At 43.5% G+C, this 17968-nt stretch overlaps 1 protein-coding gene across 4 annotated transcripts in view; it reads right to left on the bottom strand.

Moving 5' to 3' along the window:
• CPEB3 (cytoplasmic polyadenylation element binding protein 3) overlaps nt 1–17968 on the bottom strand; it is a 151935-nt gene that overhangs the window by 113158 nt on the left and 20809 nt on the right. For 3 of the 4 annotated variants that reach the window (XR_015878963.1, XM_088476918.1, XM_088476920.1), the window contains exon 1: nt 10866–11914. Coding sequence is in view for 3 of the 4 variants with exons in the window: in XM_088476918.1 (XP_088333044.1) it covers nt 10866–11714 (849 nt within the window). In the remaining variant the exon portion in view is untranslated. Of the gene's footprint in view, nt 1–10865; nt 11915–17968 lie in introns of those variants that run through there. The other variant, XM_088476919.1, reaches the window with a different exon arrangement.

Here is a 17968-nt window from a genome sequence, read left to right as displayed (position 1 = left end):
GTCACCAGGTTTCCTTTTCAGATTGAACAGGAATTAAAAATGATAGAAATATGTTTTCACTACATTTTCTGTGGTCCACAATTTATAAGGATACTCCTAAAAAGCATGCCTGAGAACAAACATAAGGAATAAAACAAATATAACATTTTAAAATCTGTGATCTTACATCAAGTTGATTTTCATACAATCGCATCAACAAACAACTGAGACACGTACAGTATGTCACAATATGCTTGAACATGATGAAATTCAAAGCAAAAAAAGGAATTGCTGCTTCACAACCATTTCAGTTTTGATCTCAGACCAAAAAAAAACAAAAAGTAGAAAGGGGGGGGTGGGGGATATTCAATTGTTTATGCACGCCCAATTGTGACTCATCTTCTGTCTAAACTAGCGGGGCAATATTTAATGGTTTCCTTTTTTCTGCGCATATCGCGGTCAAATACACCGGATTTAGCCGCGTAACGCAACTAAACCCGTCTATAGTCATGGTTAGCATGACCAAACAGTAATTTGGGTGCCGAAAGCCAAGACTTTTAACCGATTTCTGCTAGCCACCTCAGGACGCTGCGAGCAAAAATCATGCTTTTGCACCCATCGGCAGGAACAACTGAATAGCTGCTGTCGGGCGCACAATGCTTCTGCGGGCGGCGGAAACAACTGAATCCCCCCCAAAGATCCTGGGCACCCTAGCAATATTGCGGGATTATCAGACTAACTTCACAATAACAATTACACAAGCTTCAATCCTACAGTTTTGAATATAAATGGTTTCTCCTAATACTATCAAAACTATTTAGACATCCTTTTTCTTATTGGATAAACGCTCATCCATTTTTTTTTTAACAATTCAATAAATAATTGGATTCAATTACTGAACTGTAATATCTGTGTGGCCAAGGGTTATTACATATGTATATAATCTAAAATTATTTAAATTTAGGAGATGAAGATGCGTTTTCACAGGTTCTTTTAGAAACGGAACAACAAACCTCTACATAAAAACCATAGATGATTTAACAGTCAATCAATAAAAATAAAAATACCAGGATCATCACCTATAGATACAATTATTTGTCATTCCTGGCACTAGCCTGCTACAAATTGAGTTTCTATTGCCAGAAAAAAACTACATTTCCTAACTTCATATATTTATACATCTAGTGCCAAGTTTTGCAGGAACACGGCTTTGCATTAATTATTTAGACTAGTATGTTTATGACCTACTTGTTAGCTAGTGGAGATAGGCAGCTAGACTAAACATATCCGCTTTTGTAGTATTACAGTAGTAAAAATGGCAAGACTCAGCTGCAAGGATTTAACAAGGAAAAATGAAGCGTACTACAAAATATAAAGAGTGCGCAGAGAAGGTCGTTCAGCTCAAACGGCAAAGAGGTTTCTGGCGCACTAGTGCATTGATCGCCAAAGAAAATGTAGTGGGGGGAGAAAGTTAAACATACATGCAAAGGACTTTCCATTCATCCCTTTAAAAGTGGCAAATCTACGATGCAAGCAACCAGAGGTCATGGTCAGTAATCCATCTGAAGGAAAAAAAAACCTGTGTATCCACTTTTCATAAGGATCAATCAACGTATTATCATGTAACTGGCCGTAACGTATTATCATGTAACTGGCCGTAACGTATTACGCCGGACCAGGAAGAAAGTCTTTCTCCTGGAAATAACATCTTAGTCTTGGATCAACCATTATGTTCAGGTTAGTGGCACTTTAAAAATATGAAATACAAACCAATATTAAATACATCAATGCATGCACTTATTTAGATTATTACCAAATGGAGCAATTAGACATATCTGTCCATCAGCTGTGCAGCACAGCCAATGCGATATGTCTGAACGATGCGGTTCACAGACATATCGTCTGTACACACTGACGGCCAGCAATATATTGGCCGATCAATTGATCGGCCAATATATCGCCCAGTGTGTACCCAGCATAAGCCTCCCCTCCCTGCTAATTCTGCCAATGGCTCCAAATCCAGTTCAATCTTCTCACACTAACCTTTCCCTCTCCTCTCCCTCCTACATCTCCAACCTTATTCTCCTCCAAACCCCCAAGTACTCTCTCCGGTCAGCCAGCAATTGCCGCCTCACCTCTTCACCGATAACCAACTCCACTACATATTACACTTCTTCTGCACTCCCCATGGTCTGTGAAATGTTCTCCCTTGTTCTATTATCATCTCCACCAACATTCATTACTGCAAGCCCTCTCTCATCCCACCAATTCACCCTAGCCTACCACTCTTCTTAACCCGTTGTCTCTCCTCTATACCCCTACTACACCACCCTCCATTTTAGAATGTAGGCTCTGGTGAGCAGGGAACGCTCTCCTCCTGTTTCATTCCTCTCTCTAAGCCCAGTAACTCAGCCTTATGCATGTGCTACAGCTATGCCTGCTCTTGTATTTATAAAAAATACCTTTACTACATGCGGCGCTGCAAAAATTGATGGCGCCTTATAAATAAATGCTATTAATATTACAATGATCATGTTTGTGTTGCCGTATTTCAGGCTATTTCAACAAATGTGTCAAACAAAAGTTGGACCTTTAAAAAGCTAACATTTCGTAAGTGCACAATGTCCAACTTCTTTATTGGATGACCCAACAACCAGCGTCCCCATGCAATGCCACAGTACATTCTTCTGGAGTCACGAAACTAGAGCAAAAGTTCTGGCAAGGATAATAAATACCTTAGTCATGACTATATGCATAGATAGCGATACCACTCCTGTACAATATAACTTATGTCACATAACTATATTATAAATTCCATCCTAGAACCCTATAAAAATGTCCGTAGAGGCAAGACACCCCTGGATATCAGGAGTGCATCATAACAGTATTCTCAAGACCCACTAGTCATCAAAGCCTTCCAGCTCTAATCTTAACTTGCTGCTACATACTCCTCTCTCCCTGCCTACGCATCTGTGTCACCCCTGTCTGTCTATCCCTCCCCCTTAGAAGGTAAGCTCCTATGAGCAGGGCCCTCTACCCTCTTGTGCTTCTCCTTACTCTACCTTCATCTACTTCTTACTCTCTACCAGGGCACCTAACACTTGGTTGCTTTGCATTGTTGCTTATCTGGGTGTTATGCTCGCGAATGTACCAATGTATATTATCCATGTCCTGTAATGTATTGTATTGTATTGTACTGTAAGTCACTGTAAATCTATTTATGTACTTTGTAAGGCGCTGCGGAACACTTGTGGCGCCATATAAATAAACGATAATAATAATAATAATAATAATAATAATAATAATAACAGTATACGGCTTGGTTTCATCATGAAAATTGTGTATTATAAAGAAATACATGAACATACGTTTTAGGCACAACAGTAATGAAACAAGCCATAACAAACGTTACGGTACATGCCAGTTGTTGTGTGTGGTCTGTTTACGGGCACGGATTGCATTCATGGAACATTTGCTTTCTTGCAAATGCGTTCAAACTGCATCCATGTTTCCTGGTTCTACATGGAGAATTTAAACACATGGGTATAGCAGAATCCGCAAGCTGATGTAACTGAACCCTATAAATAAACCAACAGACTATACATTGTTCCTAAGTAGGATGGTCTTATTTAGGGAAGTATTGTAAAAGGTAAAGAAGGTGAAATACATAAGTCATGGTACCCGGCACTCTTGCCAAAAGAATGTGCTAAGCTGGCCACGTGAACATATTTAAATCTTTTTGGGCAAATAGGTCACAATGTAGGATTATTATTATAAATTTATTTATAAAAGTGCCACCACTTACGCAGCGCTGCACAGAGAATGTTAGTCATTCACATCAGTCATTTGCCCCATTGGTGCTTACGGTCTAAATTCCATACCACGTACACTCGGGGGACTTTTTTTTTTTTTAATAAACAGCCAACTAAAGTACCAGTTTGTTTTTGGAATGTGGGAGGATGCTGGAGAACCCTGAGGAAGCCCTTGCAAATAAGGGGAGAACATACAAACTCCATACATATAGATCCCTTGTCGAGAATCAAACTCATGACCCTAGTGCTGTGAATGCTCACCACTGTGCCACTATAATGCCCACTGGATCAAAATCCACTAAAAAATGTAAACAGGACTATCTTACTGGTGGATGATCATTCTCGTTGTGGGCTCTACATCTGTGGTTATACTGACCACAAGCCTAGTCATTTGGCAAGCAGGCTGAACGGCCAGATGGGCTTGTGTGCACAGATATAGATTTCCCAACACTATGGAGGAATGTCCTAGACTGGATGTACAGCAAGCGCTATCTTAAGCAAAGGATCCTTATGATGCAGCTTTCATTATAAATGTTGTGTAAACATGTGGACATAGGGGGTGATACAGCTTCGGCAGGCAGCTTTGCAATTCCGTCCTTACTAATATGCAAATTAAGCAGGAGGCATGTGACACCCCCTGCTGCATTTTAAATCCCAGCACTGCGACCGAGGTGGATGGTGCCAGGCTGCCGGCCAGTTGAGTTAGCAGAGGATTGCCAGCTTGCGAGGCCAGGAAACTGCGTACGTGGCCTTGTCACTCCCGGAAAACGGGGACGACACCCTCCCCCGATTCCAGGAACGCTGGCAGTCTCCGCCCCCGCACTGCCTCTTAAATGCCTCTGCCTGTCAATCAGGCAGAGGCACAGAAGGGTCTGCATGTGATCACACAGGACCCGTTCTGCACATGTACAGAACAGGTCCTGCGCAGATTCCCGATAATCGGGAATCTCCGTTCAGCATTGCACATACGTGTAATGCTGAATCAGGCCCATAGCCACCTTTGCCGACTGTCCTAAACAATGAGCCGTATTAAATTTCAGCCGAGCCGCAATACTTTTTCGCGTCCTGGACTTTTCGCCTACTTCGCCTGTTTTGTAGGTGGAAAAGTATAGCGTGCGTGCCCCCTTTACCCCGTATTCAATTTGAAAGTACGCGAAAACGGGACCCGACAAAACTATAACAGGCGGAAAGTACTGTCAGATATGGGGAAATCAGCCTGGCACCCCCAAAAGATGCTCTGACATGGGGGTTCTCTATGGTACACCCCAATTTGGCTTGCTGAAGATATTTGGTCTTTTTAAACGGCCTTAATAGCTGCTAAATATCGTTTTTCTATATGTGGTGCAGAATAGTATTCAGGAGTATTTTTTCCACTTGGTGCATACTTAGGGACCCCCCCAGAGTCAAGTTCGCTAGTTTTTAACTTTGTACCCCAACATTTATTTTTTTCGCCCCCTTTTTCAAAGTCATTTTTTGGGGTGCCCTTGAGTGTTTTTTTTTTTAATTTTGACAGTTTACCTTTGGGGGACTGTCTGAAGGCTGCAGGGGGGTTCCTGTAATGTTGCACCCCAAAACCCCAATTCTGCACTTTTTTCCGCCTGCTATTCGTAGGCGAAACTTTTTCGCCTAGTACATTGCATTGACTTTCCGATTGAATACGGGGTAAAATCAAAACAGGAGAAAATGACGTCATTGGCGAAAAAGTATCGCGGATCCGGACTTATCGCCTCAAATTGAATACGGACCAATGCTGGGAAAACAAAACAATTTGGCCTAATTCTCAGGAGAGGTCCCATCCATACTTTGTGACAGATGGTGTAATGGTTAGAGTTACTGCCTCACAGGACGGTAGTCATGGGTTTGATTCCTACTACTGCCCTAACTGTGTGGAGTTTGTATATTCTCCCTGTGTTGCATGGGTTACGTCCAGCTGCTCCAGGTTTCCTCCCACACTCCAAAAATTAACTGGTAGGTTAATTGGCTCCCAATAAAAATCAACCATAGTGTGTATGTGTGTGAGCATGTGATAGGGAATATAGATTGTAAGCTCCACTGGGGCAGGGACTGATGTGAATGGCCAAATATTCTGTAAAGTGCTGCGTAATGTGTGTGTGCTATGTAAGTAACTGGTAATAAATAAACCAACACAGGGAGTTACTAATGCTGGGCATACACTATACAATACCAGCGGGTCGTCCAGCATGTCCGTCCGATTTGATATTCTGTGAGTTAAATGTTGGCCGAATCGGGCAGTGTATGACCAGCCGGGGAGGGAGGGAGTGGGGAAAGGTCTCCTACCCAGAAGCGGAGCGCAGACATCGGGACCACGGTATCTGCAGGATCTCAGCCTGAAAGATAACATGTCTGTCGTTCTGACAGGCATTTTATCTAGCAGTGTATACCTAGCAGAAGAAATCATTACAACCATTTTTTGGCCTCTTCAAAGTTAACAAAGCTTTACAGAATGCTGCGTCCTCACTACAGAGGAGGGTGAAAGCTCTCACTTCACTCTGTCATTGTATGTGGACACATATGTGTGTTTCATATTGAATCTACTTCATTTTGGGTTCAGTGAAGTGTAAGGGTCAGAGTCCACCCTCGGAATATGCACATTTGTTTATACGCACACAGAGATACCACACTGAGGGGCAATTCTCATATGGTGTCCAATCAAGTATTTTGCCAATAGATTAACTAAAAATGTTAATTTTGTACACGAAAAAAATAATAATTTTCTTAACAGGCGAAGAAAATAAATTGTGCAAGGACTACTTACATCGGGGGCAAGAAAGCCTCACTTTTAGCACAGATAGCCATAAACCTCATGGTACAGCTTAGGGCGGAATTCAATTCTTTTCATCCCCTATCACGACCGACGGAGCTATTCTATTCTTGCTCCTGTCAGGCGCGATCAGCTGCCAAGCGCTACATTTCAGCTCGCAGCCCCTGGGGGATGAGAGCTGAAATGTGCGAAAAGTAACATGTTTGGGCGCCCAAACATCACTTTTCGCGCCAGCACTTTGGTCGGGGTTAGCCGTTTTACGCGGCTAAACCCGACCACTTTGGGTGCGAACAGCGTGAAACACTGGCACAATTGAATAGCGGCCCGCCATCTCCTGTCACTTTAGACGGGAGATGCGGGCCGCGAAATCAATTGAATTCCGCCCTTTGAATTCAAAAATAATAGGCTTCACATAAAGGCAATGGGGTAACCAAAGACAGGCAAAATATTTGTGGGAAATAATTGTGCAGTCCCTGTCAAAACAAAACAATATTATTATTATTATTATTATTATTAATAATAAAAAGATCAAAGACTATCGCATTTCTTAATACATAGAACAGTCTGCAAAAGCATATCCTATATGAAAGACAATGCAACTTTTAAAATGAAATACAGATTATTCAATGTAAAATGTTTCCATTATTGCAGCAACGTACATACAGCTCTTTATGTTTCGACTTTGCAATCTGACACCAAAGTGCTGCCTCTTTAAATGCCATACACCTGCTGACAGCAGAGCATATTTACATTACTGGCAGCAGTGTAATCACTAACTGGGCGAATCACTAACATAAGTTAAAGGGAAACTCACATTTGTAGAGCCCTGCTTTGTGAATAGGAAATTGCATTATCCTGTTTTATATGCTAGGATATCTAATAACAGTAGATTTCACGATTTGTGTTTATACATTCAAATTGTTATAATTATGTACATTGTATCCATGTCCATATACTCTTCCCACTCACACCAGCACAATTCATATTTAGCAAAGCCCCGCCCCTTATTCTGTATGACAGAGCAGCCCTAAGTCTGCAATGCGTTTTACACTCTAAACTTTATGACACCAATGTCACCCACATAGAGTGGGGAGCGGATCTTTGTTCAGATATTCACAGACATATGTCAGCAAAAAAACAGCAAAGAATACCCCGAATCAGAGGTCTATACTAATCTTATAGAGAGGCAAAACAATGCAGTCTATGATTACTTGCAACACATCAAAATGATTCTTTACAGGTAAGGTTCTGCTTTACAAAAATAGTTTTAAGAAATGGAAGCTATTATATTCAGATATGTACAGTAGTAAAAAATGTTATGATGTTAAAGCCTCATCAACATACAAAAGTTGGGCACATTAAAATAAAATACTAGTGTGCATATCAGCTACAGGCAAAGGAGACAGTCATTTTGGGGTGTGAATCACAAGAACACAGCCTATCGATTCAATAGAAACAAGTGATATAACTAATCAGCTTGAAAAAGGCCACAGCTATGGCCGAAACGCGTTGCTGCCCTCTAAAAATATTGCTGGGTTCTATATGCCGCTCACTGCCAGCTTTTGGTTACCGTGCTCTTCACACTGAGCCTGCCCGGAAAGGAGTGAGACTGCAGTCTTTGAAATTACCATTGGGCTTACACTGCTGCCTATTGCCGTCTATTTGCCAGCTGTGTTCTCCTACACCTGGCCTGCCTAATAAGGAGTGAGTGTGTCGGCTAACCAGGACTCTGCCGGGAAACACGGAAGTTCAACACAGGAGTCATTGCCCCGGCGGCTGGATTTTATATACGGCTAAAAGGAGCCACTAACTGGCGGGTCTCTGGAAGCTGTGCGGTACTCATCTTCAATTTGCCGGTTACAGCCATAGGAAATACCAGTAAAACCACGGCTCACCATTGCCTTTTGTTTTATATTTTTTAAAAAGCAGGTTACTATTAACAACATCTATCAACTCAGGAGCCTTCTGTAGGTACTGTATAATTATTCTTTATTCCGATTCTTGTGATCTCTATATTTATAAGAGAAGTGGACTACCCACCTACATGTTGTTGCATGAATTGTGCTACAAAGTAACATTTTATAGCACTTAGGGTGGAGATGTACTAAGCTCTGGAAAGTGATAAACTGGAGGGTGATAAAGTACCAGACACTTAGCTCCTAACTGTCATGTTACAGGCTGTTTGAAAAATGAGTTAGGAGCTGATTGGTTGGTACTTTATCACTCTCCAATTTATAATTTTCCAGAGCTTAGTACATCGGGATGCAGTTCTAATCCCTACGTGCATCCAGCCTGAAGACCGGCGCAGGAATACCGATAGGTGACATCCTGACGCCGGCCGGAATCCCAACAGCCGGGATGCCGAACGTGAGGATAGCGGGGCTGGTTAGGACTTAGCAGCAGGGGAGGGGTGTTTAGGGCTAGCTAGGGGAGGTTAGGAACCCCTGGGGGTGGGTTTGGTTTAGGCAGCAGGGGGGAGGGTTAGGTTTAGGATAGGGTGGGGGGAGGGTTAGTGTTAGGATGTACAAACAGAGGGTTAGGGTTAGGGGGAGAAGGGGGAACGGTAGGTATACTTACCAAACCCTTGCCGGGATTCTGAGCATCGAGATGCCGCTGTCGGTATATTGACAGCAGGCATCCCGACTGCAGGGATTTCATACTCAATCCAGTACATCTGCCCCTTGATATGATACAGTTTATGGCTACATCGATTTTAATTGCTGCTACATTGTTATTTTAAGGGAATTTAGATTTCCATTGTTATTGTCTATGTAGGTGTTTTATTTACTATTTTTTGTATTTTTATATGGCATATGTTTACTATATGACAAAATAAAAACAAAACATATTTTGATGGAATACTACTAGCTTAAGGGTATACACCAGCACAGTTATTGTGTGTAACATAAATAAGGCACACTAACTTCAATTGAAATAATAAACGGATTATTAACTTGCAAAATGGCTACCTCCGCTGTGTTTAGGTGACTGGTACATTTAGATGACAAATTGAAAAAAAACTTCTCTAAAAAAGGTACAAATGTGATGAGAAAAATGAATGCACAGAGAGTAGGCTGCTGCCACATGAGCAAATGAACTGATCCGTTGTAAAGACTGTGCCTCAATGAATGGATTTTCAGCCCTGCTTTACGCAACAGCTGTTACGACACTACACACACGCACACTTGCCTTTTTTACACAAGGTCAGAATAATTTTGCAAAAAAGAAAATGCTTGATGTCTGCAACTTACAGCAATGCACAGAATTATTCAAATAAAGCTGGGTTAATAGAACAAAGTTGTATCAGTGACTCATGTTTTTCTGTATAATGCAAACTGAGAACATGTGATCAACCATACATAAAATGTCACAAATAGCATGGCAATCTTAAATATTTTATCACTACACAAAAAAAAAAAAATAGATAAGATAATGGAGAATGTGTAGGTATGTTTTCCAAAATTTTATATTTAACAAAGGACTAAACACAGAAATTAACATCTAAATTACAAATACCATTGTTGAGTAAATTATGTTTTAAAAGTATTTATACTTATATTTTAGTAAAGGTCATTATATTTTTACACTAATAATATAAATAATTAATAGCTTTATAATATTGAGCTTTAGGATAAGATTAGATTAACACTGCCCTATCTTGAAAAATAATTTGGCAATTTGAATAAACATTTTGTCAAGGAATATGAATATTGAATTTAATATGCATAAAAGTGGTAAAAACGGAATAAAATCAAAAAAAAAAATCAATGACCACCATAGCGTTTTAAAATCTGTACCTTCACAATTAGAAAACTGATCTGTATTACAACACTTTCATGGCAGAGCATAATGCAAGTTGTATTTCAATAAAACCAGGAAACTGAAAATACACTGAACGCCTCATTGTAATCCTGATTGTATTAAATTAGTGTGCCTATACAGTCTACCACGTCCTGCACCAGATGTCATCCGTAAATGGTACACTTGTGCTGCCCAGCCTTTGCATTGCCCACATGCATTTTTGCAATACAAGGGCTGTACTTGCGCAGGATCTACCAATGACTAATTAGGTAATTTTATTATTAAAATAAATAATTTTAACCCCATCATTGCCCGTAATGATCTTATGGTAATCCCTATAATGAATGGTAAACCCTACAATGCAGTAGCAGACTACCAATCATATGCAATATAAAAATGTAAAAAAAATAAAATAAAAAAAATGTTACTAATAAATTCACAAAAAATTAAAAAGGACAACATAACAATGCATTACACTAATTCTTGATTACCTGCAAGGGCAATAAGTTATTGCCATTATCTGTCCTGAAAGCGTTGTCCTCCACCCAGGATTTGGGAGCCAGAGGAGAGGCTCTGGGAAATTTTGGGGGTGCGATCACATTGCTGGAATAAGGTTTCTTCAGTGGGGAAATCTGGTTGAGTGGCGAGGGCATTCCGACCCCTACTGCCCTTCGGGGATCTCTGCCAGGCTGCAGCCCACCCCAGGGGTTAGACGGGTTATTCCAGGCGGCATTCTGCTGGTTATTCCAGCTGGAGGGGGAGGATGATGAGGACGATGATGGGGGCTTATTACTCAGGATAGCCTGGTGGCTGTAGGCGTTCCTCTGGCTGTAGGGGGGCTGGTTATTGGGGCTCACAGGGGATCTCCTCTGCTGCTGCTGAGTCTGATGCAGCCCCAGATTGGGGGGAGAGAAGGTGCCCCCAAATACTGGGCTGACCTGATGGTGGTGGTGGTGATGATGGTGGTGATGGGGGAAGTTCTGGAAGAGCATGGTCCCATTGACAGGGGTCATCCCTGGGAAGAAGCTGTCATCCACAGCAGTGCTGCCAGTGCCTCCAGTGGACCAGGTGCTCCCAAAGGATGGGGACAGAGAAGAGCCGGTGTTGGGAGGCTCAGGTGTGGGGAAGCTTAGCCCGGGCAGGATGGGAGACTCCATCTGCATTTCTTTCAAGCTGGAGGAGCTACTGACAGTCTTGACGGGACTCGGGGTCTCAACGGCACGGGGGGCTTCGGGGCTGGGGTCGTGATGCTGCTGAGGCGGGGGTGCGCCGGGGGCTGCTGCCTGCTGCTGTCGCTGCTGCTGAGAGGTGGCTCTGTCCATCAGTAAGTCATCCTGCATGGCTCGCACGGCTGCAAGAGAAGCAGAGGTGTCAGTGTCACCGGCTGGGCGGCTGCTGCTGCATGCATCCCCCACTTAGCACCCAGCGGCGCGCGGCTCTATCCCCCCCTGCGGCATGTCACTGCTCCCTCCCCGGGGGGGTGGGGGGACACACCGCTGCTCCGCCGCCACGTCTCCGTGTGCTCCCGTACCGGAACTCTGCGCTGCCAGGCTGCACTCACAGCCTGATTCTGGTTCCTGTTATCGGCAGGCGCCTCCTCCCGTCCCCCCTATTCCATTTGCATACGTCAATAAAGAATACTGCTGCGTCCTTTAGCAAGGTTACCATGGCAGTGCTGCGCTGTACCCCCCCCCAACCCCCCTCTCTCTCAGAACTGGGGGGCGGCAGTGACCCCCGTCCAACCTCACTCAGGGTATGCCCTGCCCTTCATACTGCCCATAGCTGGCATCCTAGGCTACTGCTCATTACAAGCTCAACACTATCCCAGGGCCCAGCTAACCCCAACCTGTTCTTTAAAAAAAAAAAAAAATCAAATTAAGGAGAAAGTCACACACCTATGTGCTGCTGACTAGTGCCCCATGGGGTCTTCTTCTAGGTGTTTAAAGCAAACCTAGTCCAAGCATGGCAGCACCCTATTCAAACATTACATCAATAAAGTTCTTTTATTCCACACCCCATTATCAATAATATCTTCTGCTGTATTGAACAATCCGCCTACAATACTCAGACCCCTATTTACTAACAAGTTTTATCACCAAAACGAGTGATAAGTGTCACTGTGTATGATAAATGGTGCTCCAGTCAATCAGCTCCCAACTGTCATTTTTCTGACAGTTGGGAGCTGATTGGCTGGAGCACCATTTATCATACACAGTGACACTTATCACTCGTTTTGGTGATAAAACTCGTTAGTAAGGGCCCCATTTACAAACGAAGGGAAATACCAGCAGGAAATTTCATTTAGTATCACTGTGATACTAAATACCAGTGGAATTTTCATTTGTAATACTTACCCCTCCAGCGAGGTCCCGCGTAGTCCAGGTCTCAAAGAGGTTCTCTGCTGGGCTGCTGGCAGCCTATCGCTGCCAGCGACGGGGCTCCAGTGTCATGCGCATGCGCGACGGTCCGTCTATGCATGTGCGTGACAGGGAGACCCGGCAGTGCTTGGAAGGCTTTGTTGAAGCCGGAAAGGCAACACCGGGTCTCCATTGCCGGCAATGGGGCCCGCATCACTCTCGCCATCTAAAAGATGCTGTTCAAACTAAGATCTAAGATTACCGTTGTTTACTAAATACAGGAAGATAGTATAACCCCTTTAGCGAGCGCTAAAGGGCTTATATTTCGTTTGTAAATGGGGCCCTAAATGAGGCCCAACATTAAGCACAACATCACCAACATCTGTAGCTTTTCCACCAAGCTTCTCCTAGAAGAGGGGTAGCCAACATGTGGCACGCTAGCAGCTGTGGAACTACACATCTAAGCATGCCCTGCCACCGTTTCGCTGTTAGGGCATGTCAACACTGTGGTAAGGCATCCTTGGATGTGTAGTTCCACCATAGCAGCTGGATAAACATTGCCTACCCATGCCCTAGGTGATCTCACTTCCATGCAGCTTTCCACTTTCATAAATAGTTCTCAATGCAATTATTAAAATGGTCCTATAGTGCACTCACTACTATAGCTCTTCCAGGCCTCAACCCACTATCATAGAACATTTAAAAATGCAGAACTGTCAGCTCTAATTTCCATGTTCATCATAGTTCTCATTTCTAATGTGCACTCAAATATCAATTATTCCCTTCTATTTTCATCCCGCAATCCCACAGCCAATCGTTGCTTCATTAAGCATTGTCACTGCTTAATGACTAACTTTCCCTTATGAAAATGTTAATTATAGCACAAAATGCGCAGTCCACCTCTTTTTAGCCAATTTTCACGTAAGACTGCCATTTGTCTAGGAAACAGAAAACAATGCCAGTGTCAGTAAAATGAATACGCTGACTCTTATTTCCAAACAAATTATTCATTGATTAAAGAAGCAATAATTTACTGTGAAAGGCTCCAATTCCAAATGTCGACAATAATTCATTACACATACCCATCCTCTAAAGGGGCCGATGAAGACTCCAATGCAAGTCGATTTTGCAGACGTATCTTATCGTACGCAAGTAGGGACGATGCAAAGCCATCCACTACTCATTCACTGAAAGGGCATAAGTGGATGGTAATGGGGCATTTGCAAGTAGGCAAGGTACAGAGAGGGCAGAGTTACTGACTATGCAGAGCTGAGGGACGCTTAAATACACTGGTCTTCAGACGGATTTGGCAGCCCAACCACAGAGATGCATACAACTCTGCAAATCGGTCAATATACCCATTTAGGGGAAGATGTATCAATCAGGGGGGAAGAGGACCAGTGGAGAAATTGCACATAGCAGCCAATCAGCTTTTATAGAATGCACTTGCTAAATGCTACCTCAAAGCCGATTGGTTGCTATAGACAACTTCTCCATTGGTCCACTTCTTCAACCTTTACACTGCTGGATACATCTTGCACTTAGTTCCATGCACGCATTACAGGAGCAATTATGGCTGACTTGCATTCAACTCTGCATAAGCCCCAAAGTGTACCGTACAGTATTTGCAGATTATGGGCATTACCCACCGGGACAAAGCATTCCGGTGCTTTGTACATATGGAATATGCAGTAAAACCCCCGAAAACTGCATTTTCGGGGGGTTTACCGCATTTCCCCCTTTAGTATATCACGCCCACAAGCTTAGATCAATTTAGTAGTCCAAATTAGACAGCCAAAGAAAATGTCTGACCGATTGCTATGAGTTTAGGGCAGATTTTTACCTCTGAACATGGTTGTTGTAATTTATCATGCAGAATCCACAGTGGCATAGATAGTATTATATGTGGGATCACGACTTGTGTAATGTTAGGGGCACAGGTACATTGAATGCATAACTCCCAGGTGCCACGTCTTCCTGCCAATGGTGCATGAACCAGTAGAGGTTTGACAATGAGTGCAGTAATGGTTGGAATAGTAAATGGCTAAAAGAGGGGTATGGGACATTTTTTCCATCCAGAATACTGGCAAGGATCACATTTAACATACAGAGAAATAGGATTTTTATTGTGAAGTAAATCAATAGGGAAAAACAAGGACAAGTCTTTAAAACCTGGGTCATCCTGGAAATGAAGTAGATTCCATGGTTGCCAACTGCCCCTATCTCATGCACTGTATGGATAATTTTCTGGCATTGCATTCAGAAGCAAAATTGGTAATGAAACGCAGCAGCCAATCAGCAGCTAACTTTTATCGGCTTTCTGCAATTTAGACAATAAAAGCGACCAAGAGCCCTGTCCTAGTCATTATCGTAGTGGTACGAAAAGGCCACTTTCACCTTTGATACCAAAACAAACTCCCTGGCATTCAGAACACAGGAATTATAACATCAAAACACATCGGCCCGTCATGCACAATTACAGCAGGTCTGACCCGTCGCAATACCTGCAAGTCTCCTCGCACGCAGAGGGCTCTCAAGCTGCGTAAGCAATCGCAGTGGGTAATTTATGCACGCCCACGCAACAGGGTACAAACAGACAGGCACGCCTGCATTTCTGCAACCACTCTCCCGTCACCACCCCCAAACGCTCACGTCCTGTCACTCAGTCTGTGATGGATTCCTATCTGCGTAATAGCAGTGCGATCACTGCACACGCACATTGCATGCGCAATGGCTAACAATCGCTCGATCTGCGTACATAGTTGCATTTGCGATCGCTGTTGATCAGGGCTGCCACCATAAATTGTGGGGCCCGGTACAAATAAAATAGGCAGGGCCCCCCTGGGGGAGAGCATAGGACAGTGAAGGCTGAACCTTATGGGGGGGGGGGGGCAGGAAAGGAAAGGCTGGAGTAGGGGGGAGGCACAGGGGAGGGACGGCATGGTACATGGGCAAAGTGGTGACAAAGGGTTAAGTTGGTCTTATACTGTGCAAGGAACTGGAACACTTGTGAGCAAACGGTAGAGGCAGATGGCAGGGGAGGCTGTCTGGACTTGGGGGGGCGGACGTACAGTGAAAGGCTACTACACATTAGGAGGACTTACCTATGGACTGACTTCAGCTAGTCCAGAGAGAGCGGGAGCAGCAGTGCAGTTATGCAGCGGCAGGCAGCTGGAAAGCGTCGGTGTCACTTCAAATATGGCTCGCAGACCGGCAGCCAATCAGAAGCGGCCGCTGCTGATTGGCTGCTCGCGGGACAACCAATCAGGAGCGGCAGCTCCTGATTGGTTGTCGTTCTACAAGCAGCCAATCAGGAGCTACCGCTCCTGATTGACTGCCGTTCCGCAAGGTCTAATTGGCTCGCGGCTGTCTATCTATTTGGAATACTGCCTTTGCTGTGCAGCGCTGAGTCTTCTCCCTGGATGCAGCTATAATCCTTTAATGCTGACATCTGGGCCCCCTCTCTCTCCGGGCCCGTCACTACAGGCCCGGCAGTCCCCCCCTGATGGCGGCCCTGCTGTTGTTTCAGCCCTCTGTGCAAAGTGCACACAGGAAAGGCATATGGTCAATGGCCACACTACATTGGGTGCATGCCGCACCCACAAAGGCATGCCCGGCTAATTATAAGCACCCCATGTCCCTCCCTCCTATTCAATGGTGCATGCTACTGCTGGTAAACAAGCATCGTCAGGGAGACATACCCCCCTATGGTCACTGAATCGGATCAAAAGTCCTGAATCACAGGACAGTACCCCAGTGTCATAAGTTCATCCCAGACGCCCGGAGGCAAGTTATTATTTGGTACTCCCCCAAAAAAAGAAGGGAAAATAACTATGGTGCATATCTACCTATCTTTCTATTCACACACACACAAAAACACTAATTTAGAATATGTGAATTTGTTTCTATTAAGCCTATTTACTAAAGTAAATTTGCAGGATATCCCCCCAAAACACCCTTTTTCGAGAGATATTTACACATTTATACAATCTCCTGAATGTATCTGCATCCCAGAGACTGGCCCTGGTAGCGAACAGAGCCTGATTCACTACGGATCGCAACTGCGATTGCAATAGTGATTACAGGGGCCATTGTCTCCCATAGTCCTGCCCCTGCAGTACCCTCAAATTGGGATAGTCCCACCTAAATACAGACAATTGGGAGATATGCAATTTACTATCTCCCCATTTGCTAAAAGGGGATACACCTCTGGGCACAGATGAACTCCCTTCCTCTGCACCAGTAGGGGAACATATTGAAATCAGGTCTCCACAACAGAAGCATCTGAGCCTCGGCCTTTGTAGTTACACCACTTCCATCTAGGGATTCCATTACAATTTAAAGACCCAGGAGGAGATGTATCAAAACTTCGAAAGCGATAAAGTGGAGAAGTTGCCCATAGCAACCAATCATAGCTAGAAGCGGATTGCTTGATTTGGACAAATTCTTTACTTTATCTATCATGGTAACTGCTGGCTCTGGGACTTTGAATGATAATTAAAATGGTGACCTAAGGAGTCATAATGCCATAAAGTGGCACATGCCCAACACTGTGGCTTCTCTGTAAATTGGATATCATCAGTGGTGTTAACTGGTGAAGAGGAAGGGGGTAGACAAGGGGTTGTAAATTAATTTTGAAAAATAGTTTGATAAAATTATAAATAGCCTTAACTATCATTTTATATGTATGACTTTAATAGAAGTAATGTTTGGTGAACTGCATGGGGTATCTACATAATAAATGAGCTATGTTCTGTCCTGAGATTGCCAACGGCTGCCACTGCGGTAACGACTGACAGATGGGACAGACCATGGCAGATTACACAAGGTAAGTAATAGTAGTCAGGGGGTGCAGGTGGACCTGGTGTACAAGGGGGCCAAAACTTACTAGTTTACCTAATAGTTACAGTACAATCCTTTTCTAAAAACAGGCAGCGTAGGTAGCACTGTGCTTATATATTATATTAGCTTTCCGGGCAAGGTTTATCTGATGTAAAAGATCCCATACCTGTAGTATGAGATACTAATAAGTACAATATACAGGATGCAGTCACCAAGTCAACATTCAAAATGTCAGCAGCTGTGTCGACACCAGAATGTCGACAGTTATGATGTCAATATTGTTGGAATGTTCACAGTGCACATTTTGTCATCTGCAGAATGTCGACATCGGATAAATCGGCAAGTGAAATGCCAACATTCTGCTAATGCAGCCATTAGGGTTAAGATTAGGGACA

This window comes from Taudactylus pleione, unplaced genomic scaffold, assembly GCF_031769625.1.
Source record: "Taudactylus pleione unplaced genomic scaffold, aTauple2 ptg000198l, whole genome shotgun sequence".
NCBI lineage: Eukaryota > Metazoa > Chordata > Amphibia > Anura > Myobatrachidae > Taudactylus > Taudactylus pleione.
The sequence above is the reverse complement of the archived record's forward strand: the minus strand, read 5'-3'. Positions and strand labels throughout refer to the sequence as shown.